The following is a 21,650-nucleotide window of genomic DNA, read 5'->3' on the forward strand; positions in this document are numbered from 1 at the left end:
CCTACAAACAGTCAACCCAAAGTCCGACCGTCCAGAACGCGTACAACACTTACGACGGGACTAGAAAAAGGAAGTTCAATAGCCAGTAGCCAATAGCTTCCGTCTCTTACTTGCTTCAGAGCATGCATCTTTTTTGGTCCGTCGGAACGGCATACAGACGAGCGGTTTTCCCAATAGGAATTGGGTCCGTCGGAAAGATTTAGAACATGTTCGATTTCTAGGTCCATCAGATTTTTCGGGAAAAAAAAGAGTCAGATGAGGCCTACACATGATCGGTATATACGATGAAAAGCTTCCGTCGGATTTTTTTCTGTCGGGCAGTCGGCTCGTGTGTACACGGTACTAAGGATTTCAAGAAGAATTTTACTAAGTCAAATAACCAAACTACGATCATCAGAGCAATAACACATTTCTTTATGGGAAGAATTGTCTGTTTAAAGTGATCCTTTAACACTTATTTAGGAGCGTTACCTCGGAGGAATAAAGAAAAGAAGGAGGACGCGGCATTTGAATGACAGGAAGTTTGTGTTTGAATGGGATGCATCAGAAGACACATCTATTGATTACAACCCTCTGTAAGTGAACATTGGTGCGTGTTTTGCTGTGGTGATAAGACTAGTGAGGGGAACTTATTGGTGTGTCCAGATTTGTAAATGGTTTCAGATTCCTGATGCCTCTCCAGTTGGGCTGGGTGAAGGATGTTGGGGGCACAGTCCTCGATCTTCTTCTAGTTCCCTGCCATCCAGCATGATTGTGACACTGAACTAGCAAGCGTTCAACTGAACATTTTGTGTTAGTTTACAGCCAAAGAGATCAGTGAAAATGACACTCACGTTCTCATTTTGTCTCCCCAATTGACATCCTGAATACAAAAGGATAGGAGGCAGGTGTCATCACTTATAGTACCAGCAGAGCAGGCAAGACAGCAGTGGACTGGGGGTTGACATCCCCCCCCCCCCCCCATAAATTCAATAAAACAAGCTCACTGCTACTTTCGAACTAGAGGACAAAATATTTAGCATTACGCATTGAATGTACTTCAAATTTTATGATGTCTCAATCTTGTGATTTCTTAAATAGAAAATTCTGAGCAAGCTATTCCCACAATTTTTGTAGTTGTGTCTCTTTCCCCCTGGAAATTTATGGACGTGCCTGGCAGGCTGTTCTGACCCCCATTATCTGCCCTTTTAGACAGTTGTTTTAAGTCACGTGTTGTCATTCAGATACTGTGGTGCCTCGTCCCAAATTTTAGAACAGGTTTGCAGGCTTGGCTACTTATTTTTTTCTAGTGCAATTCAACTGCCGGTGCTTTTCTGCTTCAACAACAAATTACATTGGGTGTCCTTAATTGTTTCTCATCAAATCATAAATACCTCAAAATCGATTCTCAACTACATGTCTACTTTTCCAGATACAAAGAACGACACCATGTCCAGCTCCTTGGTCGAGGGTTCATTGCAGGTATAGACCTAAAACAGCAGAAACGTGAACAGTCTCGGTTCTACGGAGACCTTATGGAGAGAAGGCGGACATTGGAGGAGAAAGAACAGGAGGAGTAAGTGGACTACAAAAGAAAGTATTTTGAACTGTTCTATGCTGTTCAGGTCACACAACACAACAATGAGACTTGTTTTTGCTCACACCTATGACATTTGTGTATTTCAGTGCCAGCTGAAACTGGTTGTTTACAGTATCATTCATTATATTGATCATAAGATCCTCATACATCATCACTACCAGTGGTAAATCAGTACCAGCACACCCAGTGCCACTTAAGTATTTTACTAGAGTTCCATACACACCAACATGGGGATTCAGGAATGCATTGGCCTCCTTTCTCAAGGCAACCTACAGAATATACTGAATGCTAAGGAAGTGATGCCATTGTGTCCCTGAAACCTCACATTGGTCTGCATGAATTATCAGCAAACTGCTTAACTGCAACCAGCTGTGCTGACACGTAATGACTACTAGTTCCACGCATGCCACCTTTTGAATAAGTATAAGAGTTTATGTAGCCAGTGAATGCCTGTCCACATATGCTCAACAGACGCGCACTTTATATATACTTTGGTTAGTGGTTGAAATTATTTCTTGACTCATTAGTGTAAACTGTAGCGAGATAATAGGAATGACAGGTTCTTGTGTGGGCAGCAATCTTTTTCAACACTAGATGTAATTAACTTTGGAAAAGCTTTTGATGTCCAGATAAAATGGCCGTATAGATGGGAACTTATGAACGATGTTATCTGTTTAGATACAATAAATGAAGTTACAAAAATTATTAAAGTAGAACTATGGTCAAAATGAAAAAATCTATATGTCATGTAACTCCACAATGTGTTAAACATCTCACTAGTTGTTTTGCAAACTTCGGTAAGGATATTCAGACATCTACCTTGTCCCCTGCAGCTTAAAACTCTCATGCCACTTCCTTTTAGGCAGCATTTACACCTGAGCATTTCAAAGTCGTGTGTTTTTGCCGCAATTTTGTACAGGTCACCAATGTAAAAAGTAGAAAAACACCTATAGTCTGCCCCAAAAAAGCTCATGTTCTTTTTTTTGAGCTTTAAAGCGTTTTTCAGGCATTTTGCTTCAGGTGACAAAACGCTCAGATGTGAACAGGTGCCATTGAAATGGTTGGGATTTTGCTTGTTGCGTGTTTTTCAGGCATTTTTCATGTCTTTTTTACGCGCTGAAAATGCTCAGGTGTGAATGCAGCCTCAAGGAGGAGACCACGCTGTTTCCTTTGTCTGTAAATGCCTGTTGTCCCCTTTTGCGTGATTCTGCTCTGAAGAAACTACAGATTGTCGTGCTTACATCACTGGGGGAGGTGCTCTTACATTCCATGAAAAGGTCAGGCAAATCAATCATTACAGAAATTCTGTGCACCTGGCTCCAACTCCCCTCTCCTCTGTGCACCTGGCTCCAACTCCCCTCTCCTCTATGCACCTGGCTCCAACTCCCCTCTCCTCTGTGCACCTGGTTCTGTCCTACCCTCCACCTGGCTGCAAATCCCCTCTCCTCTGTGCACCTGTCTCCGTCCTACCCTCCACCTGGCTGCAACTCCCTTCTCTGTGCACCTGGTTCCGTCCTACTCTCCACCTGGCTGCAAATCCCCTCTCCTCTGTGCACCTGTCTCCGTCCTCCCCTCCAGGTCACAGGGGACACAGGATGATTAGGTTCACAGGATGGTCAGGGGTTACAGAGGACACACAATGCTCATGGAACTCAGGAATCATGGGATAAGCAGGGGCTCTCGGGGGTCACAGGGGGACAACAGCATGATTAGGGGTAGAGGGGTCACAAGATGATTAGGGGTCATGAGGGACCCAGGAAGATAGGGATTCAGGGTTCACAATGGACATGGGATGATCGGTAGACTATGTTACAGGGGACACCGCATGGTTAAGGGTTTGGGGGTCACATGGGACACAGGATGATTGAGATTCAAGGGTCACAGTGGACACTGGATGATTCGGGAACTGTGGGTTCACAGGATGATCAGGGGCTCTGGGGTCACAGGGGACACCCTCTCTTTTTCTCTCTATCTTCTCTCTTAAAAAAAACATAACGTGTATATAAATCTTAAAAAATAATAGATAAAAATCGACCTTATAAACATAAGGATCAGTGACAACTATTCCATCTTCCACTGACCGCATTACACTGGTAAAGGCACATATCTTGTGCTGACTGTTTTATATAGCACACACCCAGCTATTGATTGGCAGATGGTCGCGTGTTATGTAAAATACACTGAGAAGTATAGAAGGCACAAGGAGTCATGGGAACTGTAGTTCCCTGTGGGAGAAGTAGAAGCTAGCACAGTGGAAGGAAATGACATATTAACTCTGCAAAACTCCTCCCACCATCCCTAGCATTATCTAGCAGAGGAGGACTGGTGGAGGGGAGTAGAAACCCCAATTGCAGCTATATGGTAGGAAAATAATCATTTCAGTTATTTATGTTTATTACCATGTGTAACTTTCAGGTATTTATATGAGAATTTACTAAAATATTTGTTGCCTTTTTAGTTGTACTTTAAACAACCAATAAATATTAGACCATAAAAAAGAATTACTGTGCAGTGATACATATATATAATGTAATCAAAATTCATAAGTGGATAAATCAAATGCTTTCAGTTATGTTAAATAAAAAAAAAAGTTTTCATTAATATGCCTCTGCAAACAGTTCTAACTTCCACCAATTATCTGTGTTGCATCCCGAGAGTGATTATATTTCCTGCTGTGGGTGTCACCTGACCACCACCAACAGGCTGCACTCACCAGCAATAATGGATGCACAATATAAGACAGCAACAGTGCTCTCTAAACATGAACAGATTTTCCTTCTCATAACTGCTCTGGTCCCTTTTAAGTAACAGCCAGCTTTGTGGGACTTTTTTTTGGTCATATATTCTTTGCACATAATTGAAAGCATTTGGTTTATTCACTTATAAATTTTGATTACATGTAATATATTTATTGTGCACTACACAGTATGTATTAATATTTATGGTCTATATTATTTATTGGTGGTTGTTTAAGTTTACATTATGTTTGGCACTGCATTTATTTTATATTTTGTCGAAAAGGGTTCGTTGACCTCTGTATGCAAACTACCTGTTCTCACTGAACGCCGACCTTTGTTTTATTAATACTATCTTTTTATACAGCCTTTACAGTAGTAGTAATTGTCCTAGATGTAGGTGCCCATTTAGGGGGCACCTTGCTGAATTTCTAGAGGTGTCATTGTGACTCGTGCATTTACAGAGTTCGTCTGCGCAAGCTGCGGAAGAAAGAAGCCAAGCAGCGTTGGGATGACAGACATTGGTCTCAGAAAAAGCTTGATGAGATGACAGACAGAGATTGGCGTATCTTCAGGGAGGACTACAGCATTACAACCAAAGGCGGCAAAATTCCCAATCCGATCCGCTCCTGGATTGACTCCTCCCTGCCGCCACATATTCTGGAAGTTATTGACAAGTGCGGATACAAGGTGTGTTGTCACCAGTAGGAAGAATCCTCATACAGGCTTAAGTGTGCAATGGGGATATCTGGCAAGATATATGAATTATATAAAGTGCTTCATGTGTGGTTTGATAGCCCTTGTAATGTGTAAAGCAAATCTGTTGTGGGGAATACCAAGGTTGTCATTGCCAATTTGGAAATGCTAGTTGCTTGATGTCTGACATCAGTACTCTGAGACACTGACCTAAAACAAGCACATTTATCAGGAAACTGAATGACTTCCGAACTTTTATATCTGTGTAATGTTTGTAACGATAGAAATAGACAGGCAATTAGTATTTTGAAAAGGAGAGCTCAGTAATGGCAGTCACTGTACTTGTTGATGTGTTCCATAAATATACCTGAGCAAGTAGTCATTATTAGTAAAACTATTTAGCATCAATTCCAAGAAGAATGTCATATATATACATACTCTCCCCATCTCCCTCTCCCTCCAACTTACAATTAGTAGGTGCTTATGGCCACTTCCCCTTATCAGTATGTAATAGCCATCACAGTTATCAGTGTCTGGTGTAGTTGATCACCTATTGGGGACATTCCGTGTGTGTTTCCCACACCACAGGTTATCACACTGTCCATGTGATCTGCATGCGTGTGCCAGTGCATTGTTTAGCCGCACCCGAAAAACAGGTCGCAAACGCAGTCCTATGTGGTTTGGTGCATTGTTTTTAGGAGTGGTGCAAGCACAAATTTTTGTGCTGTGTGGTGTGTTTTGCATCCTGCCACAGCCCAGTGCTCCAATGAGCGAGGAGGGAGAAAAGCAGAGAGCTGTGACTGACAGTCTACAGCTCTCTGCTCACGGCGCAGAGGCGCCAGGGGACACATGCAGCATCGGACCAATGCTGCATCCAGCTATGTAAGTATGAATCTGAAAAAAAAAAAAATGTTGCTATTTGTTTTTCCTTGGCTTACCTGACTGGTCATCCCTTTTCTGTTTACTTAGACAGCCACTGTTTAAATTTCATACCAGCTTATTAGTGTTAGTTTATTTATAGATGTATAGTCCCAATTACCCTGTCAACATTTTTATTAAGACGCACTTAATTTTCCCAAAATTGCAAACCACAAGGCAAAGTGTATAATAATATCACTGGGATTTTAGACCATGATCAAAACTGAAATTTTTTTGTTTTATGTATTTTACAGGAACCAACACCTATTCAGAGACAAGCCATTCCTATTGGCTTGCAGAATCGTGATATCATCGGTGTAGCCGAGACTGGTAGTGGTAAAACTGCTGCCTTCCTTATTCCTTTACTGGTTTGGATCACAACTTTGCCCAAGATTGACAGGTTAGGCGACTGCTAAAATGATAAACTTTTTTTTTTTTTTTTTTTTTTTTAATCAAAATAAAAAATGTCATCATACTTTGCCTACTCTGTTCATAGGATATTGCACAGAATGCTGGCTTACCTCCTCTTTCTTTTGGTTCCCCGCTGGCTCTATCAGGATCTCCTTTCTTTGGATGCCACCTGAACTAGAGCTAGCTGAAGGGGCACCTGTGTGGGCATGCACCTAGGCTGAGCTGTGTGCGTCCATACATGCACACAGCGTGGTTCAGCCATGCCTCCCTGCTCCCTCCTCATAGGATTTGACTGACAGTAGCAGGGGCCCATGGCTCACACTGCTCTGAATCTCCTGTGAGACCAAGAAGAGAGCGCAACAGGGCTGCAGACGGGGCCGCACTGGAAGGAGTCAGGGATGAGGGGGTGACAAATGGTGGAACATTTTTTACCTTAATGCAGGGAATGTATTAAGGTAAAGAAAAAAAGCATTTCAACTTTAGAACCACTTTCATTTTCAAACACCATTTGGTCTCCTAGAGGTAGCAGTGACATGCAACTTTATATGACAGTATTTCTTCTTTTTTTTCTGATTTTTAGGATTGACGAATCAGACCAGGGACCTTATGCTATTATTCTGGCTCCAACAAGAGAATTGGCCCAACAGATTGAGGAGGAAACCATCAAATTTGGAAAGCCACTGGGTATTCGAACTGTGGCTGTTATTGGTGGTATTTCTCGTGAGGACCAAGGATTCCGTCTGCGAATGGGGTGTGAGGTAGGTATAATAATTTACATTTTCTCTTCTTCCATGAAGAAGGCAACCATGTTTCAGTATCTACATAGAAATGCATTTGTGTAGAACGAATCAATTTCTGGCTACATATTACAACCGTGCTTGCATCCTTTTGTCAGAAGAACTTTGCTTACTTCAAAATCGGCCTATTTAAAAAGAAAAAAAAGTCTGTTGAAATTACTAAAAATAATCAGTCAACACTTTTCCTTCCTTTGTTTCCTATGAGAGTGTGTGTAGTAATACATTGCAAGATGTGGAACCCTCAAAATTTTGCATCCTTGTGATTGTTCCAAAGGCAAAAGATCCACATAGTGCCTTTTTATATGATAATTATACTTTTAAAATAAACTATGATATGGGGCCCCTTTCCTTATTAAATAATGAGTATATACAGTGTATATCACCTATTTTATTTTTTTCACTACTCTTGCATATATAGACCTGGGCAGTGCTTTTTACAGCCTTTCGGCTCCCCAGCTGTAATGTGTATACAGTAGTGGCTTTCCATAGAGAGCAATGGTCTGCCATTCTCCAGGCCCTGTACTGATGGCCATTTTCCTTTTAAAATTAGTCACTCTTTCATCTACAAAAAAATTAAGGTTGGGGGTGGGGGCAGAAAAAGGACAGTGCATGATCTGTTACACAACTTGGCCTTTATTGCTCAGTCTGGGTCCAGGCCCTGTGAAAAAATACACAGGAAGAATGCTATAAGAGATAGTGCTATACACTAAGTACATGTGGGCTCAAGAGCATCTGCACTGTTCAGTACATATTATTCTCCTGGCCTGGACCTAGCAGGCTGTACAAAAAAAAAAAAAAAATCGGCTGAATGCCTTATACATCTTCCCAGGATTGATGTTATACTTATACTGCGGTCTCCTGGCATGTGTACTGCCTGCAGTTGCTCCCACCTGCCACTAGAGTGTGCACTTGGTAGTCTAAAGGGGGAGAGATACTGCTGACTGCAATATGTTGAACACATTGATCCTAGTATAACAGGTATTGCGTTTAATTTATTGTACAGACTACAAGGACCAAATAATATGTACAGATTAAGCAGTTGTCCTTTTTTAAATACAAAATGTTTGTTTGCATAGCATGTTTTCTCTTCCTCCGTAATGCATAACTGAAGACATTATCTAAACTGCGGTATTGACTACTAGAAGTAATTTCATTTTCCTAACTATTCATTCACAAGTGACTTTCTTTTTCTAAAATTAAAGATTGTGATTGCTACACCTGGACGTCTGATAGACGTATTAGAAAATCGCTACTTAGTCCTGAGCCGCTGTACATATGTAGTACTGGATGAAGCTGACCGTATGATTGACATGGGTTTCGAGCCAGATGTCCAGAAGATCTTGGAGCACATGCCAGTTACGAACCAGAAGCCAGACACAGATGAAGCAGAAGACCCAGAAAAAATGACTGCCAACTTTGAGTCTGGAAAGCACAAGTACAGACAAGTGAGTTCATGTGGAAGATCTGTAGAATTCCAGGTTTTTGTATATTTGTTTACTGCCTCAGAATCATTTTTATTTTATTTTTTTTCCCTTTATTCAGACAGTCATGTTCACAGCTACTATGCCTCCAGCTGTAGAGCGTCTCGCCAGAAGCTATTTGCGGCGGCCTGCAGTGGTGTACATTGGCTCTGCTGGTAAACCACACGAAAGAGTTGAACAGAGAGTGTTCCTCATGTCTGAAGGTGAAAAGAGGTGAGGTTTTTGTTCATGAGTAAAATGAATTTGAGACACCTGGTTATGAAGCACCATTTAGAATAAAACACCTTGTGGGACTTTTTTTTTTAAAAAGTCGATCCCTGGTTGAGACCCCCTCACTGTGTTGGCAACTCTGCCTTATCCTGCTCTATAGGCTCCTGTTAAAACAGACGTTGTAGATTACAGCTCCTTAGCATCTGCTCCATGAACATAGCCCAACAGTATTTTTATTAGCGAAACACTAATCTCATATAGGACTGTGATTGAGTTTTGGGGATATCCCCTAGTTTTTTATTTTTTTTTTAAATCTGATTTCTGAGTCAAAGTGAAAAATGTTTAGTTTGCTATTATTATCTCATGTTTTAGCTTATGTTTGAGTGTTTGTTCTTATTTTAGGAAGAAGCTTCTTCAAATCCTGGAGAAAGGATTTGACCCACCAATCATTATTTTTGTTAACCAGAAGAAAGGTTGTGATGTTTTGGCCAAGTCCCTTGAGAAGATGGGGGTATGTATATTACATCTAGCAACAGGGATTTAAATGCCACCTGTATATGTACTAACTCTTATTGCTTGAATCACTTCTTGCATTTGAATTAAGATATAAATGTTAGGTCTAATCATTGCATTTGTTTTCTCCAATATAAAATCAAGTTACCATATTTGAGCACACATAGTGGCTTCAGTAAGAGTCAGACAGTAAGGGGTGGGAGGTTTTTTGATGAAGTATTAAGGAATTGGAAATCTCTTGAATGTGTGTGCTTTTTGTTTCCAGTACAATGCTTGTACTCTTCATGGTGGTAAAGGCCAGGAACAGAGAGAGTTTGCATTGTCTAACCTGAAGGCTGGAGCTAAAGATATTCTGGTTGCCACTGATGTGGCTGGAAGAGGTATTGATATCCATGATGTGTCCACCGTGGTGAACTACGATATGGCTAAAAACATTGAAGGTATGTGCTTTATCTTTATTCTGTCATTGTATTCTTACTGATGGCTTAACATAATTGGTGTTGGCAGGACGGTACATGAACTTTACTAGTTAAAGGTTAAGTTCACCTTTACTTAAAAAAAAAAAATAGATGGACATCTTTTTGCTGGTAAAAACATTTTGCATTTATTTATTTTTTTTAAACTGGATCCCGGAAAGCATTGCACCCGCGATCAGCAGATCGCGGGTGCAATCTCGGGCTCCTGCACACACTGCCAGCAGCTCTGTTGCTTGTATACGGCTGAGATTGCGGAGCTGTAAGCAGTGTGAATGAACTACGGGCGCTCTGATCAGTTCATTCAAATGATAAGTTCTGTCTGCTGTGGTGGATGACAGTACTTGTAGTTTATTCACAGGAAACTGTGAATGGATAACGCAGCTGTGTGGGCGGAGCTGCCTGACAGCCTTGCCCAACTCCTTTATTTTACAAAGGACCTTCTTATAGTGGAGGTCCAGGCTCCACCAAAAAATTATCAGCAGTTACAAATACTGTAGCTGCTGACTTTTAATATAAGGACACTTCCATGTCCAGAGATAGTGATGTCCTGACTCAAGCTAGTTCTTCAAATCAGCTTTGGGTACAGGCTCTGGTATCCCAAGTAAGGGAAATGGGCAGTGCAGTCTTGAGGCTTCACAGCTGGTTTCCTACTGCGCTTGCGTGAGCCGCGCTGCACCTTGTGATTGGTCCTTAGTCTTCTGGGACCTGTGATGTGTCCCAAAAGACTGAGGGGGTGGGGGGGGGGGTGAACTTCCCGCTCGGATCGATACGCATGGCAAAATTCCATCCTATGCATAGCTCGCTATGGCTGAAGTGGTCGACTGAACCTGACACTTTTTTTCTTGGTCATCTCCCTATGGGCTTCTCCTAAGATTCAGAGATTCTGGTCGCAAGTGATACAATTCCTATATGGCAAAATGGGGTCACCGCTGTCCTTAAACTCCAAACAGTGCCTATTGGGGCTCTACCCTAACCCCGACTCAGATAAATGTATTACCATATTCTTGCACGAAACCTTATTCACAGCCAGAAAGTTGATAGCTTGCAGTTGGATGCAGGCTACTCCCCCAACACTTCAAGCTTGAATAACTGAAGTCCACAATACCCTACCTCTTAAAAAGCTGATCTAGATAGATACATTTTTTCTCTATAGATGAGAGCTTTATTTTTTTTATATACACACATAAATAGAGGCTATCTCTACTAAATACAACAAGATATGAGACCACAAGTTACAACTACCTGATACCTGTACATAGTCTTCAGTTTGTTAGCTACCTCTAGTTGGAGACTACCCCAGGTTTCCATTTATTTATACTAATGTATAGTTGTATTTTTGTCATGGGCTATTGAGAATAGGCGTCTGTCATGACTTTACTACCTGAGGTACATAGTGGGGGTGAAAAGTAGGGCTACAACTAATGATTATTTTCACAATCGATTAGTTGGCCGATTGTTTCGATTAATTGGTTAATAACCTTAAAAAAAAGTGTGGTGTATAATTTAGTTAATATGTAAAGTTTTTAAGAAATGTATTCTTAAATATCTCTATGCAGTGGTAAATATAAATAACCAACTATATGGTTAGGGAGCAAAATAACTAATCCACTCTGAGAATAACAAACAGAAGAGATATACTGTATATACTATAAGGGCCAGTTCACACCATAGAAACGCAGTCCGGATGTGTTCCAGGTGCCTATCTACAGGCGCTTTTTTAGTGCGTTTTTGATGCAGTCCAGTGCTCCCCCCCCTTTTTTTTCTTAACCTTAAAAAAGGACAAGTGCATTCCAGTGCATTTTTGGAGCGTTCTTGATGCGTTTTACAGCATTCCAGTACAGTCCAGTGCAGAAAAAAATGCAGCATGTTCTTTTTTTTTTTTCTGGAACTGTAACGCACTGGAACTGACTGCACTGGTGTTAACTATGCCATTGAAAGCCATATAGCCTACTTTCCATGCGTTTTTGATGCAGAAAAAAAAATGTACTGGACTGCATGTGGTGTGAACTGGCCCTTAGAGGAGATATACTGTATATACTAGTAGAGGACATATACTGTATTAACTGTTAGAGGAGAGATATACTGTATATACTATTAAAGGGTGAATCTTGTAAATATCATTAGACTCAGAGATCAAATTTTTTTTATTTAAAAATGTCTTCCTTCAAAAAAAATTTTAAGAACGTTCATTCAATTTTCTAATCATTAGTGGGGTCAAATCGACGTTCATTTTCAATCACAGTGATGGGAAAATTTGGAAACAATATTATAATATTGGGAGAGGATGGGAGGACGGGGGGAGGGCGATACAGTAGGGGGAGGAAATCTTCTTTGTTGTTGGGTTTTTGTTTTTTTTTTTGCTTTTAGTTTTGTTTTGTTTTTTTGGGGTGGGCGAATGCTAGAAGATTGTCTATCTGGAATAAAATGTATGTATAACTTGTACTGCTATGAAAAGAATAAAAAAAAAAGTACTGAATTGAAAAAAAAAAAAAAAGAAACAATAGAAAACTTCTTGGTCAAAGGAATTTTCAGACAGTGTATGTGGCTTTTGTTCAGAAATTACATTCATTTTAAAAACAGAAACGTTAAAAGCAAGTGAAATGTACGTTCTTTCATTCAGCGAATGTACAAAGATTTTTCGTCTGAATATTCTCGTCTGAAAATTGATCTGTGTGGCCAGCACAAGGCTTGGTACACACCTATGCAGTTTGCTTTTGATCTGTTCCTGAAGTACGTTTTGATTTTTACGCACATGATTTTGCTGCCATTTGTGTTTTTGCATTTTTTTGGCCAATTTGTCGTTGGGCAGATTAAAAAACACACATTTCTGCAAAAACGCATTGCATGCTTTTCTGCAGCTTCTCCATTGAAGTATATTGAACCAAAAAAGCACCGTTTTGCATTAAAAAAAGTCTCTGACCCTTTCCAAATATGCAGCGGCTGAAAAAACCATAGATGTAAGCATGTCCCAAAGGAAACCATGTAAATTATTATTATACAGGATTTATATAGCGCCAACAGTTTACAAAGCGCTTTACAACTTGAGGGTAGACAGTACAAATACAATACACTTACAATACAATACAGTAGGAATCAGAGAGCCCTGCTCCTTAGAGCTTACATGAACTGTAGTGCGTTTCTGCAAAAAGCACCAAAAAACACATAAATGTGAACCAGGTCTAAAACGTTTAGTAACATGATGGGGTTAAAAAAACTAAAATTGGCCCTTTATAGTACAAAAAAAAAGCAGATAATCACTACTGTAAGGGGTTCATTTTTTTTTTCTGTAGAACTGTGTAAGTACAGTAGCGATTATTTGCTCTTTTTGTACTATAAAGGGCTCATTTTTAATTTTTTTAACCACATTATGTTACTGGCCGATTAATCGATTATGAAAATGGTAATCGATTAATTTCAATCGATTAGTTGTCGATTAATCGATTAGTTGTTTCAGCACTAGTGAAAAGTCCTTCCTCTCCTGCTACATGTGGATTATACTGTTTTTTTTTTTTTGTTTTTTTTTTTGTTTTTTGTTTTTTTTGTTTATTTTGCTTACTCCCTGAATGTGCAATATAGCATTTATCCAAACTGACCAAAGTGGCATTGTACAGTTAGTCATTTATGCTCACTGTTTTCTGTCTACACAGACTATATCCATCGTATTGGTAGAACTGGAAGAGCTGGCAAGAGTGGTGTTGCCATCACTTTCCTCACAAGAGAAGATTCTTCTGTCTTCTATGACCTCAAACAAGCTATCCTTGAGAGTCCAGTGTCCTCGTGCCCACCTGAGCTGGCTAATCATCCTGACGCACAGCACAAGCCTGGCACCATCCTTACCAAGAAGAGAAGAGAAGAGACCATTTTTGCTTAAACCGTATCTGAAGACAGTATATTGTGTTTCTCAGCACTTATCAGTGCTTTTGTGTACTGAGTTTTTTTATTGATAAAATGTACCTTGAACATAAGAGACTAATGACAGTGACTTGTTTACTTATCAGTAGATCCTAAAAGGCCCTTCAAGTCTTCTCACTCAAGGAAGAGCTGACATGCTGATAAGATAATAAATCTCTCCAGCCTGGTGTGCTAAGGAGGGGCAAACCAAATGTGTCCTTTTATAAATGAACGTTCCTTTAAATAAAACCTGGACAATAAAACAATTTTGTAGGTCCCAACTGTATCATCGCTGCCCTTTTATTTCCACATTTTGCAATCACACTACTTTTGTCATTTTCTTATCTTGTGTGGAACAGTTACTTTGGGTGTACGATTAGAGCAAATCAACAATTAAGTTTTGTAATGAAGGTTTTTGGATTGGGTCTTTTACCATAATCTCCTCCTCCAGAGACCCTAATATGTGTCTCTACACTTTAAATGTATGCACAGTGTGAATACTACATTCAATGCATCCTCTGCTGATAACTGTCACGGTGCAGCACCATGGTATCTGCTTTAAATCAAGGTTAAGATGGCAAAGTTTTTGGCTACAAAGGGATATGTGGGTTTAGTTCCGCTTTAAATCAAATATGGGCGACAGTCACACCACAAAATATTCACATTTGTTCCAGTGCAGGAAACTTCAATATTCTGCAAGTGTTTGACGTGTTGCATGTTACATCAATGCCTGCAAGTTGCTTCAATATGCAGTGCCTTGCAAAAGTATTCACTCCTTTTGTATTTTTTGTGTTTTGTTGCCTCACAACCTGGAATTAACATAGATTGTTTGAGGATTTGCATAAATTAATTTAAAGAACATGCCCATAACTTTGAAGATGTGTTTTTTTTATTTTTTTTTTATTTTTTTATCGTGAAACAAACAACAAATAGGACAAAATAACAGAGAAAGTCAATGTGCATAACTATTCACCCCCCTAAAGTCAATACTTTGTAGAGCCACCTTTTGCGGCTATCACAGCTCCATAGAGATATGGACTTTGGATAAGTCTCTATGAGCTTGCCACATCTTACCACTGGGATTTTTGCCCATTCCTCCTTGCAAAACTGCTCCAGCTCCTTCAAGTTGGATGGTTTGCGCTTGTGAACAGCAATCTTTAAGTCTGACCACAGATTTTCTATTAGCTTGAGGTCTGGGCTTTGACTAGGCCATTCCAACACATTTACATGTTTCCCCTTAAACCACTCAAGTGTTGCTTTAGCAGTGTGTTTGGGGACATTGTCCTGCTGGAAGGTGAAGCTCTGTCCTAGCCTCAAATCACACACAGAGTGGTACAGGTTTTGCTCAAGAATATCCCTGTATTTAGCACCATCCGTCTTTTCCTCAACTCTGACCAGTTTTCCAGTCCCGACTGCTGAAAAACATCCCCACAGCATGATGCTGCCACCACCATGTTTCACTGTGGGGATGGTGTTCTTTGGGTGATGTGTTGGGTTTGCGCCAGACATAGCGTTTTCTTTGATGGCCAAAAAGTTCAATTTTAGTCTCATCAGACCAGAGCACCTTCCTCCATACAATTTGGGAGTCTCCCACGTGCCTTTTCGCAAAATCAAAACGTGCCATTTTGTTTTTTGCTGAAAGTAATGACTTTCTTCTGGCCACTCTGCCATAAAGCTCAACTCTATGGAGCGTACGACTTACTGTCATCCTATGTACAGATATTCCAATCTCTGCTGTGGAACTCTGCAGCTCCTCCAGGGTTACCTTAGGTCTCTGTGCTGCTTCTCTGATTAATGCCCCGTCCGTGAGTTTTGGTGTGCGGCCGTCTCTTGGCAGGTTCTTTCCATTTGGTTATGATAGATTTGATGGTGCTCCTTGGGATCATCAAAGATTTGGATTTTTTTTATAACCTAATCCTGATTTGTACTTCTCAACAACATTGTCCCTTACTTGTTTGGTCTTCATGGCAGTGTTTGTTTAGTGGTGCCTCTTGCTTAGGTGTTGCAGCCTCTGGGGCCTTTCAAAAAGTTGTGTAATGACAGATCATGTGACACTGATATTGCACACGGACATCATTTCACTAATTATGTGACTTCTGAAGGTAATTGGTTGCACCAGAGCTTTTTATGGGCTTCATAACAAAGGGGGTGAATACATACGCACATGCCAATTATCAGTTTTTTATTTCTGAAAAATAGTTTTGTGTATATATGTTTCTAATTTTACTTCACCAACTTAGGCTATTGTGTTCTGATCCATCACATATAATTCAGATTAAAAAAACATTGAAGTAAAGGCTGTAATGTTACAAAATAGGTAAAAAGCCAAGGGGGGGGGGGATAATTTTGCAAGGCACTGTACCTGGGAATATTTATGAAGCAGTGATCATTGCTTTCATCAAACATTCACTGGTGGTGAATCAGTCACTCATTTAAAACCCAGGCACCTGAAAGATTCACCTACAGTGAATGTCAGATTAGCGGCCTTATGATTACGCCCCCTAGTGTTTAATCTCTTCAGAGCCTCCCTTTGAAGTAGTAAGAAGCATAGATAGATATCCTCTGCTTTGTCTTGGTCCACAGTGCACTTTGTGTAATGGAGGTGTGAGTAAGAAAGTTGACTGCTCCACTTTAAATTGTAATTTGTCATTTCTGACAAACATCGTATCATAACGCAAGTCATCGAAATTATAAATTCTTTCATTGCCTCTTGTTTTGTTCACCTTTTACAGACTTTTTGAAGCTTCCATTGTACTCCATTCGGAGATGTTTAGCTGTTATCTACTTTGTATCCACACAATGCTGTTTACTAAATGTGTAGTTACCCTTTCATGTCAACTTATTTCCGGATCTGAACTATTTTATGATGTTATCTACTATTCTATCTGGTTTCATATAAGCCCTTAAGCTGGCCATATATTATACCATTTTCTTATTCAATTTCCTTTAGATTTACCTTGAACTATGTAGTGCTAGGGCCTGCCTGATTGTATAAAAATTGAAAGTGTTTAGGTTTGACTTCCTATTATATGGTTTTGGTAAATCTAAAGGAAAGTTGTTCAAGAAAAATGGTATAATGTACGGCCACCGTTAGGCTGCTATATTTTTTTTTTGTCCTTTAAAGTGGAGTTCCACTTAAAAGTGGAACTTCTGCTTATCCGTCTCTCTCCCCCTCCGGTGCCACATTTGGCACCTTTCGAGGGGGGGGGGGTACCTGTTTCGACGGGTACCGTTCCCCACTTCCAGGAGGTGGGACTGCGGCACCATCTCTCGGAAGTTCGGGCCCCCTCCTCCTTACTCCCCCGCCAGACCAATTTGAAAGTGCAGCACGCTCCGCGCATGTGCAGTAGGGAAACGGCTGTAAAGCCAAAAGGCTTCGCTGCCAGGTTCCTTTTAACAGGAATGGCTGGGGTGCCGACATCGCGGGCTCCCTGGAGTATTTGGTTTTTTTTTTTTGTTTATTTCTGTTGGTGTATAACATCTTGAGCCACAGCTTCCAATTTAGTCAAATAGCGCAATTTTTTCTTAATATGCAGTATTTGTAGCTGCTGTCTTTTAATTTTTCGTGGGGGAGCAATCAACAGCTTTGTATATAGAGCTGCACTTTAAGGATAGTGTCCCCTTTGTAGATTCATTTACTGTTATTTTCCTCTATAAGGTATCTCTACTAGTACGTTCCTTAAATGGAGCTTGTTCTTTTACCCATGGAGGCCAAAGCTACATTTTTATTTTTAATAATTGCCCTACTGGCAGCACAAACCCTCTTTCTCTACACTATCCTGCTTCCAGGACTGAAGTAAAATACCTGGTGCTTCCAGGAATAGTGAAATCATGTGACTTACTTCCTAGCTTCCCCTTCATCTTTGTTGCTACATGGGACTTACACAGGGCTTCATCTGTACTCCCCATTGCCAAATGTTGTAGTGTCTTAAAGAAAGGTTAATATATACAGTCAGTGGATGTGCCATTAACTGCTTCCCAACCGACTTGTGTGTGTATATGTATGTATATATATATCGGCAGAATGGCTCTGCTGCGCGAATCGCCGTGTATATATACTGCGGCTGCTTTAAGAGCTATAGCAGGCGCCCACTGCACGTGGCAATCCCCACCAGCCACCCGCGATTGCTGGCACGAGAGCAGGAAAGTGGATTTGTGTGTGTGTGTAAACACAAATCCCTGTCCTGTCAGGGGAGGAGAAACAGATTGTGTGTTCCTACTTAGTAGGCACAACGATCTGTCTTCTCACACAGTCAGTCCAATCACCTCACAGTTAGAACACACCCTTAACACCTTGATCGCCCCCTAGTGTTAACCCTTTCCCTGCCAGTGACATTTATACAGTAATCGGTGGCTATTTTTAGCTCTGATCACAGTATAAATGTCAATGGTCCCAAAAAAGTGTCCGATTTGTCCACCGCAATATCGCAGTCCTGATAAAAATCGCTGATCCCCGCCATTACTAGTAAAAAAAAAAAAAAAAATGCCTAAAACCTATCCTCTATTTTGTTTTAGACACTATAACTTTTGCGCAAATCACTCAATATTCGCTTATTGCAATATTCCCCCCCCCCCCCCCCCCCCCCAAAAAAAGTAAATTTTGTTTGGGCACAGCATCGCACGACCGTGCAATTATCAGTTAAATCGATGCAGTGCAGTATTGCAAAAAATGGCCTGGTCAGGAAGGGGGTCAATTCTTTCGAGGCTGAAGTGGTTAATGTGAAAATTTTACTTTGCCCTGCATGACCAAGGCACATTTAATCATTATGGACCTGTATCAGGAAAATTGACCTTTTTTATAGGTATATTTTTGTAACTTTTTTAAGAAAAAAAAATTCATAGAAGGGTGTACAGTATATTCTTTACTATTCCCACTCTACCAGCATTTTCATTTACTGGCAGCGCTCAAAAATACTGTTTTTAATTCTCATACCAATGATTTGTCATTAGATTCCAAATGTGGAAGATATATTTGTTTTAAAAGTTTTGCTCAGAGTTACATAGTAAGGTTGAATAAAGACACCAGTCCATCCTGAGTGAGTGTGCGTATCTACAATTATCCCTATTTATTTAAGGTACCCATATAGTGCTGTCAATTTATGCATCGCTCCACACATACATCGCACACTCAAGATCCCTACCCTCAAGGAGCCCACAATCCAAGGTCCCCAAACTCACATTCATATACTAGGGCCAATTTTGGACAGAAGCCAATTAACCTACCAGCATGTCTTTGGAGTGTGGGAGGAAACCGGAGTACCCGGAGGAAACCCACGCAGGCACAGGGAGAACATGCAAACTCCAGGCAGGTAGTGTCATGGTTGGGATTCGAAACAGCGACTCTTTTTACTGCTAGGCGAGAGTGCTACCCACTACACCACTGTGCCGCCCTCCAAAAGTAAAAATATTTAGTGTAAAGGTGGGTGTTCTGCAGAAAAGCCTGCTTGTGCTGTATAAAATCGGTTTTGAAAGAATTCAATCTAGAACATATGCAACATTGTGCATACTGTACAAATGTTTTTTTTTTGTGTTAGGCCACTTTCACACATGCGGATCCGTGTTGATCCGACCCGTGAACCTCCGCTTGCTCAGCGGGGATCGCTCCGTTGATCCCCGCTGAGCCAGCGGATGACAGGGCGGTCCCTGCACACTGTGCAGGGACCGCTCTCCGCTCTCCGCTCTACCCTATGGGGAATCGGATGAACACGGACCGTCTGTCCGTGTTCATCCGATCCGCTCTGCAGACGGATAGAAAAATAGGATTTTCCTCCGTCTGCAGAATCGGACAATAGCGGGGCTAGATGATATCTGGTGTCAGCGGATGTTCATCCGCTGCCACCCGCTATACCATAGGGATGCATGTATGTCTGTATTTCATCCGAAAATGGTTTTAGAAGTATAGAACCTACTGAAAATGTGTTATTGATACTGTGCTTTTAAGCCTGATAAAGTTGTAGTGGGTTCATTCAAATGTTAAAGTATATGTAAACCCTCACCCTGCAGTTGCATTTCAAGAATATGAAGTGTTGGGTTTACAGTAATACCTTGGATTACGAGCATAGTTTGTTCCAGAAGAATGCTTGTAATCCAAAGCACTCGTATATCAAAGCGAGTTTCCCCATAGGAAATCATGGAAACTCAGATAATCCGCTCCACAGCCACTGCTTGTCTATGCAGTACCGCATGTGGCCAGAACGGAGTATTTCCAAGCATTACTGGCGCCCCCGCACCTCTGGCCAAATGCGGTAGTGCACACCCCTGTGGCTTGAATCCTGCTCGTCTTGCGAGTCAGGATTTTTTTTAAAAAAAGCTTGTAAACCGCGTTATTTGCAATCCGAGGTTCCACTGTGTGTGTGTGTGTGTGTGTATATATAAATATTATATAATTTATTTTTTTAATTTTTTTTTACATTTTTATTTTCTGGGTAATTTGTACAAGCAAAAAGTTATCATACAGAATGTGTCAACACTTAAATTGGAAGAAGGGTAAATACAGTATGTGTAGTTCATCTGATAATAACTTGTACCCCTAACGTAATAGTATCTGTTAAGCATGGATGAACAGTTGGACCATTTTACAGTTTAACATTTTAACAATTCTAGATTCCTTGTCAAAAACCCATTCTAACTGAGTAATTTAGAGTATAATAAAATACGATAAAAGTTTATTTATATATATATATATATATATATATATATATATATATATAAAAAACAAAAAATATAAAAATAAAGAGGGAAGGAAAAGTAATGACTGGAACTGTTGTACATATGTGTAAGAAAAAAATAATTTCAGTCCAGAAACTGTGGAGTGATGGAATAATTTCCAAGGGATTTGCAGTGGGCTAAGGCATGTTGTAAATAATTTATCTCAGCTCCCAACCTTCCCAGTGAATTAGAAAGAAAGGCTTTATTGTACCACTCAGAGTATTTAACCACTTCCTGACCAGCAGCCGCAGTTGTACTGCTGCAGAATAGCATGGGCAGACAAATCGCCGTTATGTTACGTCGGGCACGCAACGATCGGTTTCGATCCAGAACCGATAAATCCCCGGGCCCAGGCCAATGAAATCTGGCCTGGAACTGGTGATCCCTCCTGGCGAATGAGATCCTTCCCCTTCATGTGTAAGTGTAAACACAGCAAGGGAAGTGATGTCATCTCTCCTCATGTTGCTCTTTTCTGTTCCAGACCGAGGAGAGAGAGCATCTAACAGTAAGTGCACCAACACTACACTGACACCAGTTCACGTAGGTACACTTGCCACCCCCCGATCACCCACCCAGTTAACCCCTTCACCCCCTGTCACTGTGTCACCTAGTGCAGCATTCAGTTTTTATTTTGATCGCTGTACTGGTGTCATTAGTGACACTAATCAGTGTTAGGGTAATTAGTGGTAGGCCTAGATAGGTCTAGGGACCCACCCTAACCCCACCTAATAAAGGTTTAACCCCTTGATCACCCCCTATCACCAGTGATCACTGTATAAGTGTCACGGGTGACGCAGGTTAGCTTTATAGCGTCAGGGCACCCGCCGTATTTTACCTAAATAAAGGTTTAACCCCCTGATCACCCGGCAGGTGATCAAAGTTAGGTTTTAGCTTCAGTCAGGGTCTGCGTCGCCCCAGGCATTGTCAGAATAGTGCCAGTACCGCTAACACCCATGCACGCACCATACACCCCCCTTAGTAGCATCGTGTCTGAACAGATCTATACTAGCGTCCCCAGCAGTTTAGGGTTCCCAAAAACGCAGTGTTAGCGGGATCAGCCCAGATACCTGCTAGCACCTGCGTTTAGCCCCTCCGCCCAGCCCACCCAAGTGCAGTATCAATCGATCACTGTCACTTACGAAAACACAACACACATAACTGCAGCGTTTGCAGAGTCAGGCCTGATCTCTACGTACGTCAACAGTTTTTTTTGGTAGCGTTTGAATCTCTCGCTG

General features: G+C 40.9%; 1 protein-coding gene across 3 annotated transcripts in view; it reads left to right on the top strand.

Annotated features, from left to right (window-relative positions):
- Positions 1–13,988, top strand: part of DDX23 (DEAD-box helicase 23) — a 49,791-nt gene extending 35,803 nt beyond the window's left edge. For all 3 annotated transcript variants that reach the window (XM_073614072.1, XM_073614073.1, XM_073614071.1), the window contains 10 exons: positions 463–575; positions 1,412–1,555; positions 4,779–5,004; positions 6,183–6,328; positions 6,920–7,097; positions 8,339–8,581; positions 8,679–8,830; positions 9,230–9,338; positions 9,606–9,780; positions 13,464–13,988. In XM_073614072.1, the coding sequence (XP_073470173.1) occupies positions 463–575; positions 1,412–1,555; positions 4,779–5,004; positions 6,183–6,328; positions 6,920–7,097; positions 8,339–8,581; positions 8,679–8,830; positions 9,230–9,338; positions 9,606–9,780; positions 13,464–13,687 (1,710 nt within the window). In that variant the 3' untranslated portion in view covers positions 13,688–13,988. The remainder of the gene's footprint in view (positions 1–462; positions 576–1,411; positions 1,556–4,778; positions 5,005–6,182; positions 6,329–6,919; positions 7,098–8,338; positions 8,582–8,678; positions 8,831–9,229; positions 9,339–9,605; positions 9,781–13,463) is intronic.
- Positions 13,989–21,650: the final 7,662 nt, after the last annotated feature.

This window comes from Aquarana catesbeiana, linkage group LG02 (assembly GCF_042186555.1).
Source record: "Aquarana catesbeiana isolate 2022-GZ linkage group LG02, ASM4218655v1, whole genome shotgun sequence".
NCBI classification, from domain to species: domain Eukaryota; kingdom Metazoa; phylum Chordata; class Amphibia; order Anura; family Ranidae; genus Aquarana; species Aquarana catesbeiana.